The 20,226-nt window shown below is 47.2% G+C and overlaps 2 protein-coding genes across 2 annotated transcripts in view; one reads left to right on the top strand and one right to left on the bottom strand.

Annotated features, from left to right (window-relative positions):
• LOC130130447 (uncharacterized) overlaps positions 1 to 5,156 on the top strand; it is a 41,481-nt gene extending 36,325 nt beyond the window's left edge. Inside the window, exons 24-29 of the mRNA XM_056300156.1 lie at positions 538 to 643; positions 1,503 to 1,607; positions 2,054 to 2,203; positions 3,591 to 3,707; positions 3,866 to 3,987; positions 4,861 to 5,156. Of these exons, the coding sequence (XP_056156131.1) occupies positions 538 to 643; positions 1,503 to 1,607; positions 2,054 to 2,203; positions 3,591 to 3,707; positions 3,866 to 3,987; positions 4,861 to 4,893 (633 nt within the window). The 3' untranslated portion in view covers positions 4,894 to 5,156. The remainder of the gene's footprint in view (positions 1 to 537; positions 644 to 1,502; positions 1,608 to 2,053; positions 2,204 to 3,590; positions 3,708 to 3,865; positions 3,988 to 4,860) is intronic.
• Positions 5,157 to 14,077: 8,921 nt separating this feature from the next.
• The window catches only part of LOC130130564 (uncharacterized), a 47,879-nt gene continuing 41,730 nt past the window's right edge, over positions 14,078 to 20,226 (bottom strand). Inside the window, exons 33-36 of the mRNA XM_056300273.1 lie at positions 17,213 to 20,179; positions 16,520 to 16,616; positions 15,913 to 16,017; positions 14,078 to 14,792 (exon numbers count right to left, since the gene is read on the bottom strand). Coding sequence (XP_056156248.1) covers positions 14,737 to 14,792; positions 15,913 to 16,017; positions 16,520 to 16,616; positions 17,213 to 20,179 — 3,225 coding nt within the window. The 3' untranslated portion in view covers positions 14,078 to 14,736. The remainder of the gene's footprint in view (positions 14,793 to 15,912; positions 16,018 to 16,519; positions 16,617 to 17,212; positions 20,180 to 20,226) is intronic.

Here is a 20,226-nt window from a genome sequence, read left to right as displayed (position 1 = left end):
GCTATAATTGATGAAACTCGTGGGAAACTACGATGATTGGACAAAATGGTAAGGTTGCACAGAATTCACGGGGATTGGCTGAATTTGCGATAATTGTTGCGATTGTGACATTGCAAAATCCTGGAGGCACTGATAAGCAGTCGTCTTAATATAGGTTTGTTAACCAAACCTGATTCCTGTTAATTGTTTTTTTTTATGTATGATATTCAGGCTGTGTTGACGAGACATAAGTTGTGTTCATAATCCATTTACTGTAGGAAGCTATTGTCGTCATCATCAGGTTGATACTGCATTATGATGTTTGTAAAACTTGCCCTATGTTGAGGTTGTTTTCCAGGGTTAGTGTTTGTAAATGCACACAAACTCATCCATTACAGATAGAGAAATAAGTTTTTCTTGCACCTTCTGTCATAACTGAGTGTATTGATACCTTGACTAATTCAGTGTTTGTCCCCTTTCTTTCTCTCCTTTCTTGTCTCTTTATTTTTCTCATCTCTTTCTCAATATGTCTGTATCTTGCCTTATGGCTCTCATTAGACTCTGCTGACGTCAGACAAGACAGTTGGAGAGGAAGAAGAGGAAATAGAGGAAGAGCAGACAACCTCAAAAGCCGCTAAACGCAGGTTAAGGAAGGATGAGAAAGGTGTGTATGCATGTGTCTACCATTATTAGCTTGAATGTGCTTGTTGGATAATCTATTTTTTTAAAAATATGATGCCACTCTAGCAGAGTGACTGGGAGAAAGACTATCAAGGTCAACTTATCTATTTTCAAGGCAAAAATCCCGTCTCTGTGGAAAATGTCCCGATACCTGCCAAAAATGTTGATGTTTTGGCAGATAAAGAAGTACATTTTATTTTCAGTTGGTTTCCTTTCATTTTCATTTACAAGCACTGCCCTACAAAAACGTATTTTTGTTAATTTAGTTGTTGGTGCTATTAACACAGTGGCCCAGTGGTTAGTGCTGGTGCCTCACAGCAAGAAGGTCTGTCCCAGGTCCTTTCTGTGTGGAGTTTGCATATTCTCCCTGTGTCTGCGTGGGTTTCTTCCGGGTGCTCCGGGCTCCTCCCACCATCAAAAAGACATGCATGTTAGGGTTAATACTCCTGTCTGGGCTCCTGAGCAAGGTAATAGAAAGAAGAACTGGAGTTGGTCCCCGGGCGCTGCAGCTGCCCACTGCTCCTACACAATAGGATGGGTTAAATGCAGAGAACATGTATTTGTTGTAACAATACAATGACAAAATTGTGGATTTCTTCTTATTGATGCTATTAACATTACTACCATTAATACTACTAAAGATTAGCTATCCTCCCCTGTACCAGCAACATTGTCCGGAAACTATAATGCCTGAATTTAAATCCGCATTCTCACTTTTACTACTTGCGCTGTCGATGTTCTTTGGCTCTGATCAGAGCAAATTTAAGTGTACGTGATCCCTTTCCAATTTGGCATCTGTGAGTCTGACGCCGATTCTCTCTCTGTCTGGCTCCCCTCTCTAGAAGAGAAGATTAACTTTGTGATGGTAGACAAGGTCAGAGAGGAGGAGGAGGTGGTAACAGCCAGGACGAGAGGCAGGCCCAAGAAGAGAGCCAGAATGGCCCCTGGTAACATGCGTTTGCTGCACACAGATATCTGTACATGCAGAGATGACAACACACAGATATAAACATGCACATGTACTCATTTTATTTTGTTTTCTCGCTAATTCTCCATCTCTTTCACTCACTCACATGCACACACATACATAGTGGCGGAGTAAGAGGAGAATATGAGAGTTCTCTCACATTTTTTGCAAAAAGCAGAACTATCCCCTAAAGCTCATCATTCTGTAGAAGTAAGATTTAGCATCATTTTTTTTTATCTTGAGGACTTAAGCCTCCTTAGAAATTCCACACTGCTCAATTTTTTTTTATCAATTTTAAAGTTTCTCAAGTTTTTTCACGTTGAATATCATATTTCATAAAAGTCACAAACACTTTGAACAGCCATTTTATTTTTTAGATTCTTTTGTCGCTTGGCCTCTAAATTGATCTTTTCCCTCCTTTTGCAGTGAGAAAATCCACTAGAGTAAAGCAAGGGAGCGGAAAAGGGGTGCAGGAAGATGAGAATATACCTTCTGAAACTGCCTCTTCCACTAAAGACTTTGCCCCTCCCACTACCCAGAATACCTCCTCCTCATTGGACGATGGCGTGCCTACAGGTCCGAAAGAATTTGTAATACATTTCAAAATATGTCAGCTCAGTGTAATCGTCTGCTCATTTCCATATCAGCCAGTTGTTGTTGTTGGAGCCGTATAAGGATTGCTGCATGCATGATACAACCACTCTTTCAAATGAAGCCTGTCTCTCTGTGTAGTGTTTTAGCCTTTCAGGCTGCTATTCCCATGGCAATTTAATGATGCTAATACTGAATTTCTCCACCATATTTTGTAATTCATGTTTGTCCTAGGCCCTGTTCAAATTTAAGGCTAAACATTTATAAATGGGGTAGGATGACCTATTTTACCACCCATAAAAAGTATTTTGAGGTGTATGCGTTGGACAACAGTGAACTAACTGCCAGGTATTAAATAGAAGTTCACCACCCTATCTTAATACTAACTGTGGCTATTGTAAGCTAGATAAGAGGGGAAATCTTATACACTGTAAATAAATTGTTTGAAGAATAGTCCTCTAGATGCATATCTTGCTACAATACTCAACGGGTTTTTCAGCAGCTTATGAGTCAAAACCAGCCCTAATATTAGATTGCAGTGTGGCATGTCAGTGTCACCCGTCATCGCCGTTGTTTGGCGGCGGCAGCGTCTCTCGTGTCCGAGGATCCATTCCAAGAGATAAAAAAAAAACTCTTGGAGCCATTCGCTAAAGCCTTGATTAAAGTGGTGATCAGGTCGCGACGCTGGTCTACACTGCTTGGCCCGGGAGGATCTAGTTCCATGGCAACACAAGAGTGAAGACGATGGGATCCGCCACAGGTTGCACCCAAGTGATCGGATTGGGAGTCCGGACTGCCCATTTGTTAGGCACTTACGAGCCAGGGATGTATGGGATTTTTATTATCGCCAGTCCGTGGTCCCGTTAGGCTTTAGCCAACTGAGTGCTGCCCAGGTTACGCCAACTCCACAAGTGAAGTCCAGTCAATACCGCAAGGAAGGGCCTATCCGGGGTTAGTCATGCATGCAGGAATTGGTAGCCTTAACCTTTCAGCCTACATCACATGATGCTTCAGCAACCCAGTGTCACCCACATTGATATTAAATCATGATGTTTCAAGAATTAGGCTTCTACATGGTCCGTTAAGTACAATTTTGTGAAACCCACAGACACCCTGGCCAAAGCACCGTCAGTGCTGTCCTGTGAGAGCCAGAAGAGAGAGGCTGAGCTCAGCGCAAGCCAAACTGGCCAGCAGCCTCAGCACTCTGAGCTGTCAGTGTTGGACAATGTGAACTAATATGTTTATGATGTAACTAAAAAAGGTTGATGTTTAATTCCATGCATGTGCCTAGCACATGCCAGATTGCTCGTTTTCTGTTAAAACTATTCTCTCCCATTCCGCTCCACCTACAGCATGTCTCCTCTGTCTCTAGATATTAGTAAACAATGGTGGGAGTCTGCAGGACTGCAGGTGAAGCGATCTCACTCTCAATCTCCCACTGTCCCTGCTGACGTTAAACTGCCCCCCTTCAAACCCAACAACCCTGTCGGTGAGGAACACACAGAGACAAAAACGTACACATATCCAGGGAAGATGCAAAACAGGTGCACACCTTTGAGTGAGCTTATTTTTAGGAATTTGATGTTGAATACTAATGTCACATTTTCCCTCTGTCCCCCCCCCCCCTCTCTTTTTTCATCCTTCCAGGTCTGGAGTTTGTGGTTCCTAAGACGGGGTTTTTCTGTCACCTTTGTTCAACCTTTTATGATGATGAGAGCACAGCAAAAGACCTCCACTGCAGCAGCCAAGAACACTACCAAAACATGGAGGTATATATACTGGGGCAGAGGCGATTCCTTGAGTTGCTTGAATAACTTGTTTGAGGGGGAAAAAAAATCTTGAACATGTTTTCATCTTTAAGTAATCTACAATATTGCAATTTAATGGCTCAGGCAGAAAAACGTGGACAGGGGCGTCCGGGTAGTGTAGCGGTCTATTCCGTTGCCTACCAACACGCTGGTTTGAATCCCCGTTTCTTCCGGCTTGGTCGGGCATCCCTGCAGACACAATTGGCCGTGTCTGCAGGTGGAAAGCCGGATGTGGGTATGTGTCCTGGTTGCTGCACTAGCACCTCCTCTGGTTGGTCGGGGTGCCAGTTCGGGGGGGAGGGGGAACTGGGGGGAGTAGTGTGAGCCTCCCACGTACTACCTCCCCCTGGCGAAACTCCTCACTGTCAGGTGAAAAGAAGCGGCTGGCGACTCCACGTGTATCGGAGGAGGTATGCAGACCTCCCTGGATCGGCAAACAGCAGAGGGGGTAGAGCAGCAACAGGGACGGCTCAGAAGAATAGGGTAATTGGCCGTATACAATTGGGGAGAAAAAGGGGGAGGAATGTGAATGGGAGTGGATGTGGAATGACCATTTTAAAACATGGTCATGGGATTTACTCAAGATGCTCTGGGTGAAAAGTAGGCTTCTGGTCCCTGTTAACTAGCTTGCTGATTATGCAGTCGAATCCTGTGTACCTTTTCAGTATTAATATTCCATTGCTGAATTATTTAAATTCGATTAACCGTGCATTTTTAATGTGGCATCTTCAGTAGGCTTACAGCACAGAACATGACAGGCTGCGGGACATTCACTTCCTGTCCTATTCCCATGTACAGCCAATTCTTAGCATTGTTAATCTTCTCTCCCTCCAGAAATATTACCAGAGGCTTCAGCAACAATTATGAAGAAGCTCGATGGGAAGTTCCTCTCAAGGCTCCACCGCCGACTGACGGCTTATGTCGTTGAGTCTCATTTAGATTATTTTTATTCATTAGAAAATATGAAAAACACCACAAGACTTGGCACGAAGGTTACTATCGTTAACTAAAACTAACGAAACAACAAAAACTAGGTGTTGAAAAAACTTTTTTTTCAACTAAAAACTTAAAAAGGGGCTTTACAAAAACGGATAACTTAAACTGTATTGTGTTCACAAAACTGAATAAACTGTTTTTAGTTTTCATCTTTGTCAGTTTATTTCATTCGTAAGCCTAATATTGGGTGGATATGACAAAAGAATCCGCCTGCAGCCTGCAAGACCGACTTAAAGTTACGCCCCCTTCTTTCTCAAAGGTGTATGACCCTCCGAGGGCATTCTGGCATTTAAGTTTTGAGTAGCTACTTCAAGGGGAAAAAAATGATGAAGGAAAAATTAACTTTGAAGAATAAGATGTGAAGTGAAACTCAGAATTTGCATAAAGAATGAAGCATATAACTATTTGATAGGTCAAAATGTCTGGCGGCCTGTCCTGGGTGTCTCCCCGCCTGCTGCCCAATGACTGCTGGGATGGGCACCAGCATCCCCACGACCCTGAGAGCAGGATAAGCGGTTTGGATAATGGATGGCAACATTATGCAACTTTTGACCTTAAAATAACAGCTTCAAATTCATTTTGATGGTACACTGGCAAGCCATCCAAGCATCTCCCCAGGTGTTTTCTCTCTCACCTCCTGTGTTTGGTAAAGTCCAACTAAGTCTGCCTTAAATCTGATGAAATAGAAGTGTTTAACACAACACTGCCAGGCTCTCAAATTTGTCATCGTCAAAATTTTTTGACATTTGGTTAAACTGCTTGTTAACGAGGCCAATTAAATTCAAATTGTCGAAGTTGCTAAATCCAGCCTTCATTTGTGCGAGCGTGTTATTCAAAATCCTGTGGAAAAGTGTCTTTCTCCCGTCTTTGATGGACTGGTTGGGTTCTGCTCGCCCCTCCGTGAGGCTGAGCAGGCTGCATTTCTGGTCAAGTTGCGCATCAAAGCCCTGCCGTTTGTTTCCCAAAGCTGTCATTGGGTCTTGTATTCTAGAACAACAATAACCAATGTCCATTCCCTTGTTTTGCAGCACTAAACAGCGCATCGGTGACATTGAAAGTGTCCTCATAGGTGTCGAGGCCCTTGCCAGCCAGGCATCATAGCCTGTAGCCATCGTTAGGGTTTCATTATCCCAGTCAGAAGGATTATCGATCATCGACAGAAACATGGTCCTTAAACCCGAGTAGTGGTGGCTAACTGTCCGCACGAGGCGTGAGTGCGAAGACCACGGTGTCGGTGCAGCTCTTGGTATCCGTCGTTTGAGGACCTCATCCGGGAGTTTCGTGCGCTTTGTGGATTTGTTGAAGAATGAGGGAAGCCCTGAAGAATAAGATGTGTGAAGAATGAGGAAAGCCCTGAGGGAAGCCCTCCCGCTGTTCTAAATGGACCTGGCCGATTGTGACGTTACGAGATTTAATTTACGAGCGTAGCAATGCGTGAAAAATAGTCTCTGGTATTTTTTGTCTGATCTTGGCCTGAACTCCCATTTAAACTAGATGCCATAACGGCGCCTCCGTCGTATGTTTGTGCAACTAAATTTCAAAGCAGTTAAATTTCTCCAAAGTGCTCAAAACATAACCGGCGATGGCCTCAGCAGTCCTATCGCTGCTCACGTCATCAAACCCCTTATAGTGCTTCTTTCACCTCTTGATTCAGCACGCAGAGCAGAATGGCTGATGCCTGTGCTTTGTTTGTGACGTCTGTTGATTCATCAACGTCTACAGCGACAAAGGGGGCTTCAGAAATCTCATCGTTAATGTTGTTGATGATAACGTCTCCGATTGCCTCAATCACATCGTTTTGGATCGTATTGGAAAGGCCAGAGAAAACAGTAGACTGTGGAGTTAGAAAACAACGAGACAGGAGACGTGAGAGTAGACGTAGTCGAGGTAGTTTACTAGCTCCAACTTTACATGTCATATATTCGACAACGACACTGAACTCTCTGGACCGGAAGCGGAAGTGCATTCTCTCTTAGGTGAATGTCTCTAGTTATATAGATGTGGGTCACCACACAGGCCCCCCCAGAATTCACCTACACAAAACAATGCAAAACAGCAAAAGCGCAACTCATGAACATAAAAATAGACTCTACAACAGAACAGCCAATGACATAGTGCAAAGTCACGGGGAAAACAAGTGACGAGTCGGGGGGTGGACCCTGCGGCCATAACGGCTGCGCTTCACAGGAGGGGAAACAGATGGGGCCGAAACCCGGGCCATAGGCGGGGCCGAAGCAGGAACAGAGGCAGGTGCCGGGGCCGACCTAGGAGGGCGTCCCCGCCGCGGGGGTAGGGCCAATTGCATTGGCTCCCCAATGTCCAAGTGAGCAGGCTTGAGACGGTCTATAGCGACCCGCTCCGGCCTGCCCCCCATGTCCACCACAAAGTTCTTATCCCCCGCCTCCAGGACGCGGAAGGGCCCGTCGTATGGGGGCTGCAGCGGGGACCGATGGCTGTCGTGCCTAATGAAGACGTACCTCGCCGATGGCAGATCCTTGGGGACGTAGGACCGGGGGAGGCAGTGTTGACACATCGGAACGGGAGCGAAGGCACCGGCAGCGCTCCGGGACGCACTGAGGTGAGAGGCGGCCGACCAGGGAGTCGTAGCATCCGGAAGAAACTCCCCCGGAACTCGCAGGGGCTGGCCATACACCAGCTCAGCGGAGGAGGTCTGGAGGTCTTCCTTCGGGGCCGAACGCAGGCCGAGCATGACCCATGGGAGCCGGTCCATCCAGTCGCAGCCAGTGAGGCTTGCCCGCAGAGCGGCTTTCATGTCCCGATGGAACCGCTCACAAAGTCCGTTGCTCTGCGGGTTGTACGCCGTAGTGCGGTGGATCTTCATCCCCAGGTGCTCAGCGACCGCCGTCCAGAGCTCCGAGGTAAACTGGGAGCCCCGGTCGCTCGTGATGTCACCCGGTGTGCCGAAACGGGCCACCCAGCAGCCGATGAACGCCCGTGCTACCTCTGCTGCCGTCGTGGAGGACAAGGGAATAGCCTCTGGCCACCTGGTGGCCCTGTCCACAATAGTGAGGAGGAACGTATAACCACGGGAGGGGGGCAGGGGACCCACCAGGTCAACATTGACGTGGTCAAACCGCCTCTCTGGAACCACAAACGGCGCCAAAGGGGCCTTGATATGGCGGTGCACCTTGGCGCGTTGGCACGCCACACAAGAGCCGGCCCAGGCTCTAACATCCTTACGGAGCCCAGGCCAAACAAACTTGACGCTCACCAATTTGGTCGAGGCCGTCACTCCCGGGTGGGAAAGGCCGTGGACGGTGTCGAAAACTCGGCGCCGCCAGGAAGTAGGCACCAGGGGGCGCGGTTGACCGGTGGAGATGTCACAGAGGAGGGTGGTGTTGGCCGCGTCGAACGTCACGTCCTCCAGCCGTAGCGCCGTAGGGGTCGACCGGTAGTCTTGAACGGTCGCGTCCTTGGCTTGGTCCGCTGCCATAGCGGCGTAGTCGAGTCCCAAGTGAACGGCGTTAACAACCGCCCGTGAAAGGCAGTCGGCGACGGAGTTATCCTTGCCCGACACGTGTTGTATGTCCGTGGTAAACTCGGAAACCGCCGCGAGATGACGCTGCTGACGCCCAGACCACGGTTCTGAGGTTTTGGCCATACAGAACGTCAGCGGTTTGTGGTCCACGAAAGCGGTGAACTGTCGGCCCTCCAATAGGAACCTAAAGTGTCTGGTTGCGAGGAAGAGACCCAGTAGTTCCCTATCAAAGGTGCTGTATTTGCGCTCGCTCTCACGGAGTTGTTTACTGAAGAACGCCAACGGCTGCCAGCCCCCCCCCCCACCCACCCACTGCTCACACACGGCCCCCACGGCGTAGTCGGAGGCATCCGTTGTAAGGGCTATGGGGGCGGCAGGCGACGGGTGAGCTAGCAGCGCAGCGTTGGCCAGCGCGGTCTTGGCGGCCACAAAAGCCTCGTCCATCCCCGAAGACCAGTCCAGCTCGTCCTTAGACTTCTTACCCCGCAGGGCCTCATACAGGGGACGCATGATGTGGGCGGCACGGGGCAGGAAACGGTTATAAAAGTTCACCATGCCCAGGAATTCCTGCAGCGACTGTACAGTGCGGGGGCGGGGGAACATGGTGACAGCCTCAACCCTGGCAGGGAGGGGAACGGCCCCCTGTGGAGTGATGTGGTGCCCGAGGAAGGTGATGGACGACTCCCCGAACTGACACTTAGCTGGGTTGATGATGAGGCCGTGTTCGCTGAGCCTGTCAAACAGCTGTCTGAGGTGCGTCATGTGTTCCTCCGCCGACGCGCTGGCCACGAGGATGTCGTCTAAGTACACAAACAAAAATGGCATGTCACGGAGCACAGAATCCATAAGGCGCTGAAACGTCTGCGCCGCCCCTTTAAGGCCGAAAGGCATACGTAAAAACTCAAAGAGCCCAAAGGGTGTGATGACAGCCGTTTTTGGGACATCCAGTGGGTGGACCGGCACTTGGTGATACCCCCGCACTAAGTCGATTTTGGAATAGATGGCAGCGTCCGCCAGGTGGGTAGAGAAATCTTGTATGTGCGGTATGGGGTACCGGTCGGGGGTCGTGGCATTGTTTAGGCGACGGTAGTCCCCGCACGGGCGCCAACCCCCGTTGGCCTTAGTAACCATGTGAAGAGGGGAAGCCCACGGGCTGTCAGAACGGCGGACAATGCCGAGGCGCTCCATAGTCGAAAACTCCTCCCTGGCTATTGCGAGCTTGGCCGAGTCGAGGCGTCGGGCCCGGGCGTAAACTGGGGGCCCCACTGTGGTGATATGATGTTCCACGCCGTGCTTGGCCACCGCCGAGGAGAAGGTGGGTGTGGTCAGCTCGGGGAAATTTGCGAGCAGGCGTTGGTATGGATCCCCGGTGGAGAGTGTGTTAGCAAGGCACAGCGCTCCAGCGCCCCCAAGCGTGCAGGGGTATGACGCAAAAGAGACGGCATCAATCACGCGACAGTTTTTAACATCCACCAGCAGGTTGAAAGCACAGAGGAAATCCGCACCTAGGAGCGGGGTGGATACAGCAGCCATCACAAAGTCCCAGCCGAAACGTCGGCCGCCAAAACACACGTCCACATGTCTGATACCGTACGTCCGAATGGACGTGCCGTTGGCGGCGTCCATCTGGGGGCCGTGACTGTCGGTCATCGTGTCCACAGCTTGTGCTGGTAGTGTGCTGCGTTGAGCGCCAGAGTCAACCAGCAGCCGCCGGCCCGACAAGGAGTCTCTGATGAACAACAGCTTGCAGTCACGGCCGGCGCCCATAGCCGTTAACGAGCGCCGGCCTTGGCGTTTCCCTGAACCCTGTAACTGCAGGGTTTGCGACACCGTTTTGCTTTTGCCCCAAACCTGGCATGGTAATAACAGAGCCCGTCGTCAGGTTGGCGGCGGGCTGTCACCGCAGCCGCGGTGTCCATATAGTCGTACACAGGTGGTGGTGGGGCGGTCTGGTGGGGTAGCAGGGCATGCACAAACTGTTGCCGGTTGGCCAGGAAAACCCTGTCTGCTTCAGCAGCCAGAGAACGGTAGTCCTTGGAGGCGGCGAGAGGAGAACTGGCCAGTGCTGTGCGTACAGGTGCGGGGAGCTGCCTCAGAAAAATGTGTGTGAAAAGAAAGGCCGGATCAGCCGATCCCAGCACAGACAGCATTTTTTCCATTAAATCAGACGGTTTGCCGTCGCCGAGGCCATTCGGGGACAGTAAACGGTCTGCCTTCTCCAGCTCCGACAGTTCAAATAGTTTCAGGAGGAATGTCTTTATAGCATCGTACTTGCCAGCAGCTGGCGGAGCTTCCAACAGCGTCATTGCTCGCGCCGTTGTCGATGCGTCTAACGCCGCCACTACGTGGAAGTACTGCGTTGCATCCTGCGTTATCCCTCTCAGCTGGAACTGGGCTTCCACATGTTGAAACCACGGCCGTGGATTATGCTGCCAAAAGTCGGGTAGCTTCACAGTAGCGGTGTAAATGCTAGCGTTAGCAATAGCCATGTTGTTAGCACCGGCGTCGTCGTTGTCAGACATACTCGTATTAGTTGTTCGATCACGTCGGGGTCACCAATGTGGAGTTAGAAAACAACGAGACAGGAGACGTGAGAGTAGACGTAGTCGAGGTAGTTTACTAGCTCCAACTTTACATGTCATATATTCGACAACGACACTGAACTCTCTGGACCGGAAGCGGAAGTGCATTCTCTCTTAGGTGAATGTCTCTAGTTATATAGATGTGGGTCACCACAAGACGATCTTAAACGGGTGGCTAAATTCGCATCACACTTGGCAATGAGATGAATGAGTTGCACGTAGTTGCCATGGTTCCAGGAGTCCTTGCCTTCCTCGTCGCCCCGAAGTGCTGTTTCTAGCTTAGCTAAATAGCAGCTGGCATCAATCAGTTTGTTTAGAATATCTCTGTTCTCCCTAACCTTTCGATTGTGAAGATAGATTGATAATCTCGTTTGCTCATCGAGAGCTAAATCGATACGGCTGGTGCCAAATGTTTTCAACGCTATTTGGCCTCTGGTGTGTACTGCGGCCTTCTGGTGTTTACTGGGCGCGTTTGTCAAGGTCCCCGTAGCCCGCCTGAGTCCCCACACTATAACCACCCGTTGAAAACAACGGACAGGTCGCTGCACAGCCACACAGCCATTTCTTACGTTCGTACCAGGCTTGTTGGACTCCCCTCACGACCCTTCCCTCCTGTAGGGTTGCCAACCGTTCCTTAAGGAATCGTTCCTTATTTTATATTGTAGCGGATTCGGGGGGGGGGGGGGCAACGTAGCCACAGGAACTGCCGCGGCCGGGACGCGAACCCGTATCGCCCGCACCGCAGGAGGCATCGCTAACCGCTCGACTAAAGGGTCAGACCCGCGTGTCTTCTTATCCATGCACGTTACACTATATATGGGTGTGTGTGTGTATAGTGTAAAGCACATTATATTTGTTATGCCCGCACCGCCCCGTCCATCCAACCCCCGTCCCTGTTCCTTATTTCCATTTCAAGGAGTTGACAAGCCTACTTTTAAGTGTGAAGGTCTTTCAACGCTGGTTTCGGGCGGCCTTTAGAAAGTTGACTCCCACTCTTCCGAGCCGTCCCGGTCATTGCTCCACCCCCCTCTGCCGATCCGGGGAGCGCTGCAGACTACCACATGCCTCCTCCGATACATGTGGAGTCCCCAGCCGCTTCTTTTCACCTGGCAGTGAGGAGTTTCACCAGGGGGGACGTAGCGCGCGCGGGAGGATCACGCTTACCCCCCCCCCCCCCGAACAGGCACCCCGACCAACCAGACGAGGCGCTAGTGCAGCGACCAGGACATACCCACATCCGGCTCCCCACCTGCAGACATGGCCAATTGTGTCTGTAGGGACGCCTGACCTAGCCGGAGGTAACACGGGGATTCGAACCGACGATCCCCCATGCTGGCAGGTAACGGAATAGACCGCTATGCCACCCAGACGCCCAGGAAGATTGAGGTCAAAGAAGCACAGTGGAAATTTACTGCTGTGTCAGATCAGCACAAATAGAAAATTACTATTTAAGAATCACCAATTTTATCCTTACAACCCCCCCCCTTTTGATAATTTATCGATCACAAAATAGTAAAATTGATGTCAAACAATCAGTTAACACAATGTAAAATGTTGAGGGTGCTGCTGCTGTGGGTGGAAACCCTAAATATAGTAGAAAGCGGATACACATAGTTAAGATCGTCTGGTCAGTGGTAGGCTGGATGTTGATGTACTTCAGCTCAGGTGAGGTGACCCCACCTGGCCTTCAGCCCTAAGAACACCAGGCAACTGCAGTGAGTGCCGGCCTGATGTGGCGAGTCCCACGTCGTTGTGGCACATCCTCTTCGTCCCTCCTTCCAGCAGTGTGAAGGCCACTCATCTTGTAGCCCAAACATGTTTATTGTCACGGTCACAATGGTATGTACCCAAAGTTTCTTCCTAATCCTGGTTGGAAGTAGCTCATCTTCTGCTGGACTGTCATCCTAATGGATAACAGAACTTGCTCACAGAGTTCTTAGGTCAGGTCTCCCCTCATCCTTATCTTCCAGCTGGTAATTCTCCAGGACTGTTCCTTCAGACCTTGTTACTCAGTGAGTTTCCCACACATTCCTCTGCTGTAAGACAACAGTTAGCAATAGGCCTTTATTAGTTCACATGGAGAAGACACTTTATAGCACCACCTTCGATTTGCTACACATGAGCTTTAAGCACTGTGGCGGCCAGTCCAAGGTGTCTCCCCGCCTGCCGCCCAATGACTGCTGGGAAAGGCTCCAGCAGCCCCGTGACCCTGAGAGCAGGACAAGTGGTTTGGCTAATGGCTGGAGCTTAAGGCATCTATCTAAGCAAATTGGATAAAATTAGTGATATCGAGCTTGGAACACAAAGGTGATTTGGGTTTGTTTTTGTTTTAAACTATGTGTCCCAGATTACAGTGACCTGTTCCAGATTATCAAATTCAGGCAATTTTTTTTTCGCTCAAAGAACACTAGTAGGTGTTGGCATGTCTCCTCTGGGTATGATCGCTACCTTCTTTCTTACGGTGTGTTTAGAAAACACCTTAAGGATTTCAGATAGGTATGTGTTGGCTTATTGTGTTGTTTTGACCTCCAGATATCGGCATAAGTAAAAAATTGCAAAAAATTTCTGATTACCCGAATTCATTCAGGCCCTTATCCCCTCCTTTACATATTTCACATTAACTTCTATTCATTTGTCTTAGAAGACAGCAACTGTGCACTTGAGAAAACTGAATCCAACTGCAACTTATGAATCATCTCCCCCTCAGAGCCTTACGCCATCGTTTCCTTCCTTCATCAGTCCCAGAAGAGGGTGACGGTGCGTAACACCCTGAACCCCACCTGGGACCAGACGCTGATCTTCCACGTGGTGGAGAGCTTCAGAGACCCCGAGCAAACCATGGCAAACCCACCCAACATAGTGGTGGAGCTGTATGATCACGACACATACGTGAGTATCTGAAGGAGTGAGTGTGGTAGATCGCAGTTCATACACATGCCAGTTCAATAAATTACAGTTCAAAAATGTTGTCTTTAGAATAGTGCAGTTTTAAAATTGTCAGAAACAAATACAGAGAAGGTACAGAAAGTCAGGGTGTGGCTCTCATTAGCAGAATTAAACCAACAGGAGTAAGGCAATAAGAGAGAAGGGAAAATGTTCCCATATAAACCAAATATAAGGTGGTGAAAAACAGTAAAATAGTCTGTGATTGATTGCACAAGCTGTCCTAGGTGATTGATTACTTATGTCTTTAAGTCAAGTCAATTTTATTTGTCTCAAGGGGCTTTACAACAACACAACATCCCATCCTCAGACCCTCGCATTGGATAAACAACTCCTTAAAAAAAAAACCTTTAACAAGTCCAGAAGCAGGAGCTCACGCCATGGCTGCTTCATTCTCCATAGAGAGGGTACACCATTAGCTGGGTCTTTATTGATTTTCTCCCTTTTCAAGGCCGTCACACAGGCAACCTGTCAACCAATGAGGAGGAGGTACTCTGGGTAATGGGAGGGGCAGAGTGGTCACTGGAAGAGGCCATTTCAGAACTAACATTCAATTAAAAAAACTTTATTCCCAAGCGACAATTCCTGAGGCAGGCATAATTACAGGACATAGACAAACGGTGGCCACGTTGCAGAGATGTACAGTACACAGCACGGACAAGGGCTATGTAGCAGTCAAAAGGTAACACTCTAATCTTCCAGCTCCCCTTTTCGGCTCGCATGTTTTCCTCTAGTGGATTTTCTCACTGTGAAAGGAGGGAAAAAATAAATTTAGAGGCTGAGTGACAAATAAAATGGCTGTTCAAAGTGTCTGTGATTTTATGATACGCGATCTTCCCTGTGAAAACAATTTGGGGAACTTTAGGAAATAGGGCTGCTTTTTGCATGTAATGTGAGAGAACTCTCATATTCCTCCACTGTGTGTGTGACAGATGGACAATTAGAGAGAAAATAAAATGAGTACATATGCATGTTTATATCTGGGTGATTCTTCAATTAAGGGAGTTTTTCTGCCCCAAGGGTAATTAAAAAAAAAAACCATTTCATTGTATGTGTTAGCTATGAAAAAAAAAGGGTTTGTGTCTCAATGATGACATTTTAATTCTTTTTCAGTATGTTGAAAATTCAAATGTGCCAGAATTTCACTGATTTGGGCTTGTCCCCAACCCAGAGTTTTTAACTTCCCCTCTATAATAAAGTAATAAAAATGGTTTAATTCATTAAAGCTTTACTTTGCACTTTCTCATAATAATTTTTCAAATTCATATGGTTTATATATGTGCAATTTGCACATTTTTTTATACTTACATATCACTGTCCCTCATACATCTGTCATTACCATCACACCGGACATTTTAGAGAGCAATAGCATTTTTTCCAAACAACAACAATGTGGTTGCCAGTGAAATGAGAAGTGCCAGAGGCGCATGACCAGTCATGGCCACAAATGTAAGTAATTTGAAGATTTATATGTCCTAATCTGAGAGTATATTTATTCAGCATCATTACCAAACAAGTTACTAATTGAGTATTTTAGTTCAGAAATAAGAAATTTCACTTTCTATTCATTGTATGCTAGCTAACAAGTTAGGTTAAGACTTAGCCAACTTTTTCTCCAAAAAGTAAAAATTGTCATCACTACCACATTTTGCTGTTACAAAAGCATCATAATATCAAACTTATTTTGTAGAATGATCAAAGCAATGCTAAGATATTTGTTCCACACCACCACTTTTGAAAACAGATTTTAAGAAATTTATTTTTTCAAAATTTCAAAAGCCAAAAGTGCCCCAAATTGAAGAATCCCCTATCTGTGTGTTGTTGTCTCTTAGCATGTACAGATATCTGTGTGCGGATGTGTGTTACCAGGGGCCACTTTGGCTCTCTTCCTGGGCCTGCCTCTCGTCCTGACTGTTACCACCTCCTCCTCCTCTCTGACCTCGTCTACCATCACAAAGTTCGTCCTCTCTTCTAGAAAGGGGAGCCAGACAGAGAGAAATAGTGTCAGACTCACAGACACCAAACTTGCTCTGCACAGAGCCAAAGAACATCGACAGCGCAAGTAGTGAGAATGCGGCTTTAAATTCAGGCATTATATTTTCTTGACAATGTTGCTGGTACAGGAGAGGATAGCTAATCTTTAGTAATATTAATAGCAACAATACCTAAATTAACTTAAAAACAAAAACTTGTTTTGTCTTTCTAGGCAGTGCTCATAAAAAAATGACAGTAAACCAACTGAAAATAAAATAAGACTTTATCATCAACATTTTTGGCATTTATCAGGACATTTTCCAGAGACAGGATTTTTGCCTTAAAAACAGATAAGTTGACCTTGATAGTCTTTCTTGCAGTCACTTTGTTAGAGTGGTGTCATATTTTCAAATAGTAGAATCTCATATTAAAGCTGTGCATTAAAATAGATTATCCGACAAGCACAATTAAGCTAATAATGGTGGACATGCATACATACCTTTATCATCCTTCCTTAACCTGCGTTTAGCAGCTTTTGAGGTTGTCTGTGCTTCCTCTTCTTCCTCTCCGCCTGTCTCATCTAAAGTCAGCAGAGTCTGATGACAGCCATAAGGCAAGATGCGGACATATTTGATAAGAAGGAGAGAGAAATTGAAGGGGACAAACACTGAATTGGTCAAGGTATCAAAACATTCAGTTATGATAGACGGTGCAAGAAAAACTGATTATCTGTAATGGATAAGTGTGTGTGCGTTTACAAACACTAACCCTGGAAAACAACCTCAACATTGAGCAATTTTTTAGAACATCAAGAATACATCATCAACCTGATGATGAAAATAGCTTCCTACAGCAAATGGATTGTGAACAAAACTTATGTCTAGTCTACATGGCCCATCACGGATAAAAATAAATAAACAAACAAAAACAATTAGCAGACATCAGGTTTGGTTAATAAAACTATTGTTGATGAATGCTTATTCTTTTACTCTATTTGGGGTGGCTGTTAAGTAGGTTGATCTTATGGATCAATGGAGACAGTTTTTTAAGCAGGGTATACCAATGACGGAAAACTACCTAAAATTCAGTTAAAGAAATAGGAAAACATACACAGCACAATCCTGCCCCTAGCTGTGATACAACTTCCCTCTGACACTTATTGAATTATCATCCCTTTAAATTTTCATCTCACCTCAGGGTTAAAGGCACCTCCCGACTCGTTCTCCTGGTTGAGTAGGTAGGCCTCTGGGGGGCTTGGCTCCGCCCTTACCTCCTCCTCTTCTCCCACAACCTCATCCAGCGTGACCAACGCCTGCAGCTCCCCCTCGCTAATTCCTGCATCCTGTCTTCCATTGCTCTCCACTCCCTCATCGTCCCCATCTCCAGGCTCATCTGCCCCCACCTCATCCAAAGTCACCAACACCTCCTCCTCCTCCATATTTCTCGCCTCCCCCCTGTTCCGTCTTCCCTCTCCTCCTCTGCTACTCTCCTGCTCTCTTTCCTTGGCCTGCTGCTTATCTTGTGCGGCAGCTTGCTTCTTCCTTAGCTCCTCCTCCTCAACTGTGTCATCCGGATAATCTTCCTCTTCATCACTCACCTCATCCAGATTCACCAGGGCGCTTTCCATTGTCACTTGGGCATCTCCCATGTCCAGGGTCTTCTCTTCCTTGTTAGTTTTAACTTCTGTGTCGTTTCCGAGTAGTGCGGCATTGCTGCGGGTCTTCCTGGTCAGTCTGACCTCTGTTTTAGCCTCCTTCTTTTTTGTTCCTTTCCTCTGTCCTCGGCTGGGACCCTTTATTGAGGCTGGGTCACTATTTACCATCTCCTCCTCTACAGCATCTAATATCTGATACATGGGTTCTTCCTCTTCTTTGCTTACCTCTTTTTCAGATGCTTCAGGGAGCGTATTGCTTTTTGTAGACATTTTGAGCCTTCTCTTTCTGCCCCTCTTTCTTATTTCAGACCCACCTGTGGCCGTTGGTCCAGCTATTAATGATTCATCCTCCACAGAATCCAGTATTTCATAGGTGACCTCCTCCTCTTCCTCACCAACCTCTTTTTCAGACACGCCGGTAAGAGTCTCACTCTTCGTTTGTTTTTCTAATTTAGTCGATTTGTCCTCCACCATACTAGCCCTGTCCTCTTCTCTTCCCTCAGATGCTTCTGAAGTGATAATATCTCCACCATTTGGCTCATCGCCCACAGAATCTAGTATCTGATAGGCATCTCCCTGCTCATCCAGATTTTTGGTCACTTCTTTTCCACTGTTTCCTTCTCCTGGATCTCTGACAGAAGTTTGGCTCTTCCTTGATGGTGTTCCCCCCTTATTGGATGGTTTTGTCTTTTCATTTCTTGTAGTCTTCCTTGTTGCTCTGTCCCTCTGTCTTCTGGTAGACATTCCTGTAGTAGGTGGCTCACTATCAACAGACTCTTCCCCCACAGAATCCACAATCTGATAATCAGCATCCTCCATCAACTCTTCAAGATTTTTCTCTTTCCCATCTGTTCCTCTGGTACTGATGTTCTTCCCTGCTGGCCTTTTTTCAGTCTTAAATGATTTTTCTTTTTTGACAGTCAGAGCAGTAGAGCTGCTCCTTTTGGTCTGCTTGTCTACTGATGTCGCAGTCCTTTTCTCTTTCCTAGTTCTGCTTGCCTTCTCATCTTGGCTTGATTGATCTGTAGTTGGCTGCTCTTCCACACTATCAATTATTTGATATATGACTTCCTCCTCTTCGTCTTCTGCCATCTGCCTATTATCTTTTTCAAATAACTGACCAGTAGGTTCTTCAGTGACTTGGGTACGAACTGGGCAGGGATTTTCTTCATCATCAACTGAATCCAAAATCTGGAAAGTTTCCTGCTCTGCTATGGCGTCATCTTGGCAGGCAGCTGGGGGTTTACTATCCTTAACTTTAGGAGTCTGCTCTTCCTTTAGGATCTTGTCATCTTGATTTTCTTTATTACATTTGGCAGCTTTGTTGGTGTCTTCTGAGGATGTTCTGTCTTCATCTTCCCTTTTATTCTTTCTTGTTCTTCTGACATCCTCGTCCTTTGGAGAATGCTTACCAACTGAGTCCAACACTTTGAGATTATCTTTACATGTTTTATCTCCACCCATGGGATCTTCGGCAGCAGAGTTATCACTTTTGCCTGTCATTTCATATACTCCCTCAGTGGGTTGATTTACTGTGCCTGTGTCACCTGCAACTAGTTGATTGTCTGGGACAGTCTCGACTTCATCATCAATACTGTCCAAGATCTCATACATTTCCTCACACAAAGATTGGACTCCCTGAGTTTCGGTTAGCTGACCTTCAGGGAGACCATCTCTGCCGTCAGGATAACCATGCTCTGCCTTCCCATTCACTTGATCATCCACTGAATCAAGGACTTGGTAATTATCACTTTCATCCTCAGTTTTACATTTTTCATTATGGTCTGCAGTCGGGTCAATTTTGACAGTTTCTTCCTTATTCTGATTCTGATTAGAACTTGGCTCCTGTGGCAGCAAAGAACCACTCTGGTCCTGGTCATCCTTCACAGGGACATGCAAATCTTTGCTGGATAAGCTTGCCACCCCTTCTCCTTGAGAAGACAGATGCATCTCTGATGCAGTGGCCCCTGCTGACAACCCGTGGTCAGACTTTGCCTCTTCACCCTCTTTGGTTAGTACTGGTTCTTTAACCGGCTCAGTTACAGCCTCTCGCTCTGTCTGAGAAGAAGGCTGAGATTCCGCATACTCCGTTATTGCACTGGCTGTAACCTGCTGGATGGCTGTGGTTATATTTGACATTTCAGTACTGGTGTTGGAGGATCTAGTCTCACAAAATATCCCTGTTGACTCCAAGATCGATGATGCTTTTGCAGGAGATTCACAGGTATCAGTGGTTGTCTTCTTCAGTTGTGTCTTACGAGTAGGAGAGGATGGGATTTCAGTAGATGGGGAAGAAGAATTGGTGGAGGACGACGAGGGAATGGCAGTGGATTGGGTGGCTACAGACAAGCTCTTGGACTTTTCCAGCTTACTGAATGATGGAGACGAGGGGTGTGAAACTAAGCTGCTTTTTGAAGAGGAGGAGTTTGAGGCCTTGGCAGACTCCTTCGTACTCTGTTTGCTGCTGGATGAGCTGGAGCTTCTCTCTGTATTCTCTTCTGAGTACTGTTTGGATGACAAATCAGTTTTTGCAGAACTTTGACAGCTGGACT

This window comes from Lampris incognitus, chromosome 20, assembly GCF_029633865.1.
Source record: "Lampris incognitus isolate fLamInc1 chromosome 20, fLamInc1.hap2, whole genome shotgun sequence".
NCBI classification, from domain to species: domain Eukaryota; kingdom Metazoa; phylum Chordata; class Actinopteri; order Lampriformes; family Lampridae; genus Lampris; species Lampris incognitus.
This window is presented reverse-complemented; position numbering and strand designations above follow the sequence as displayed.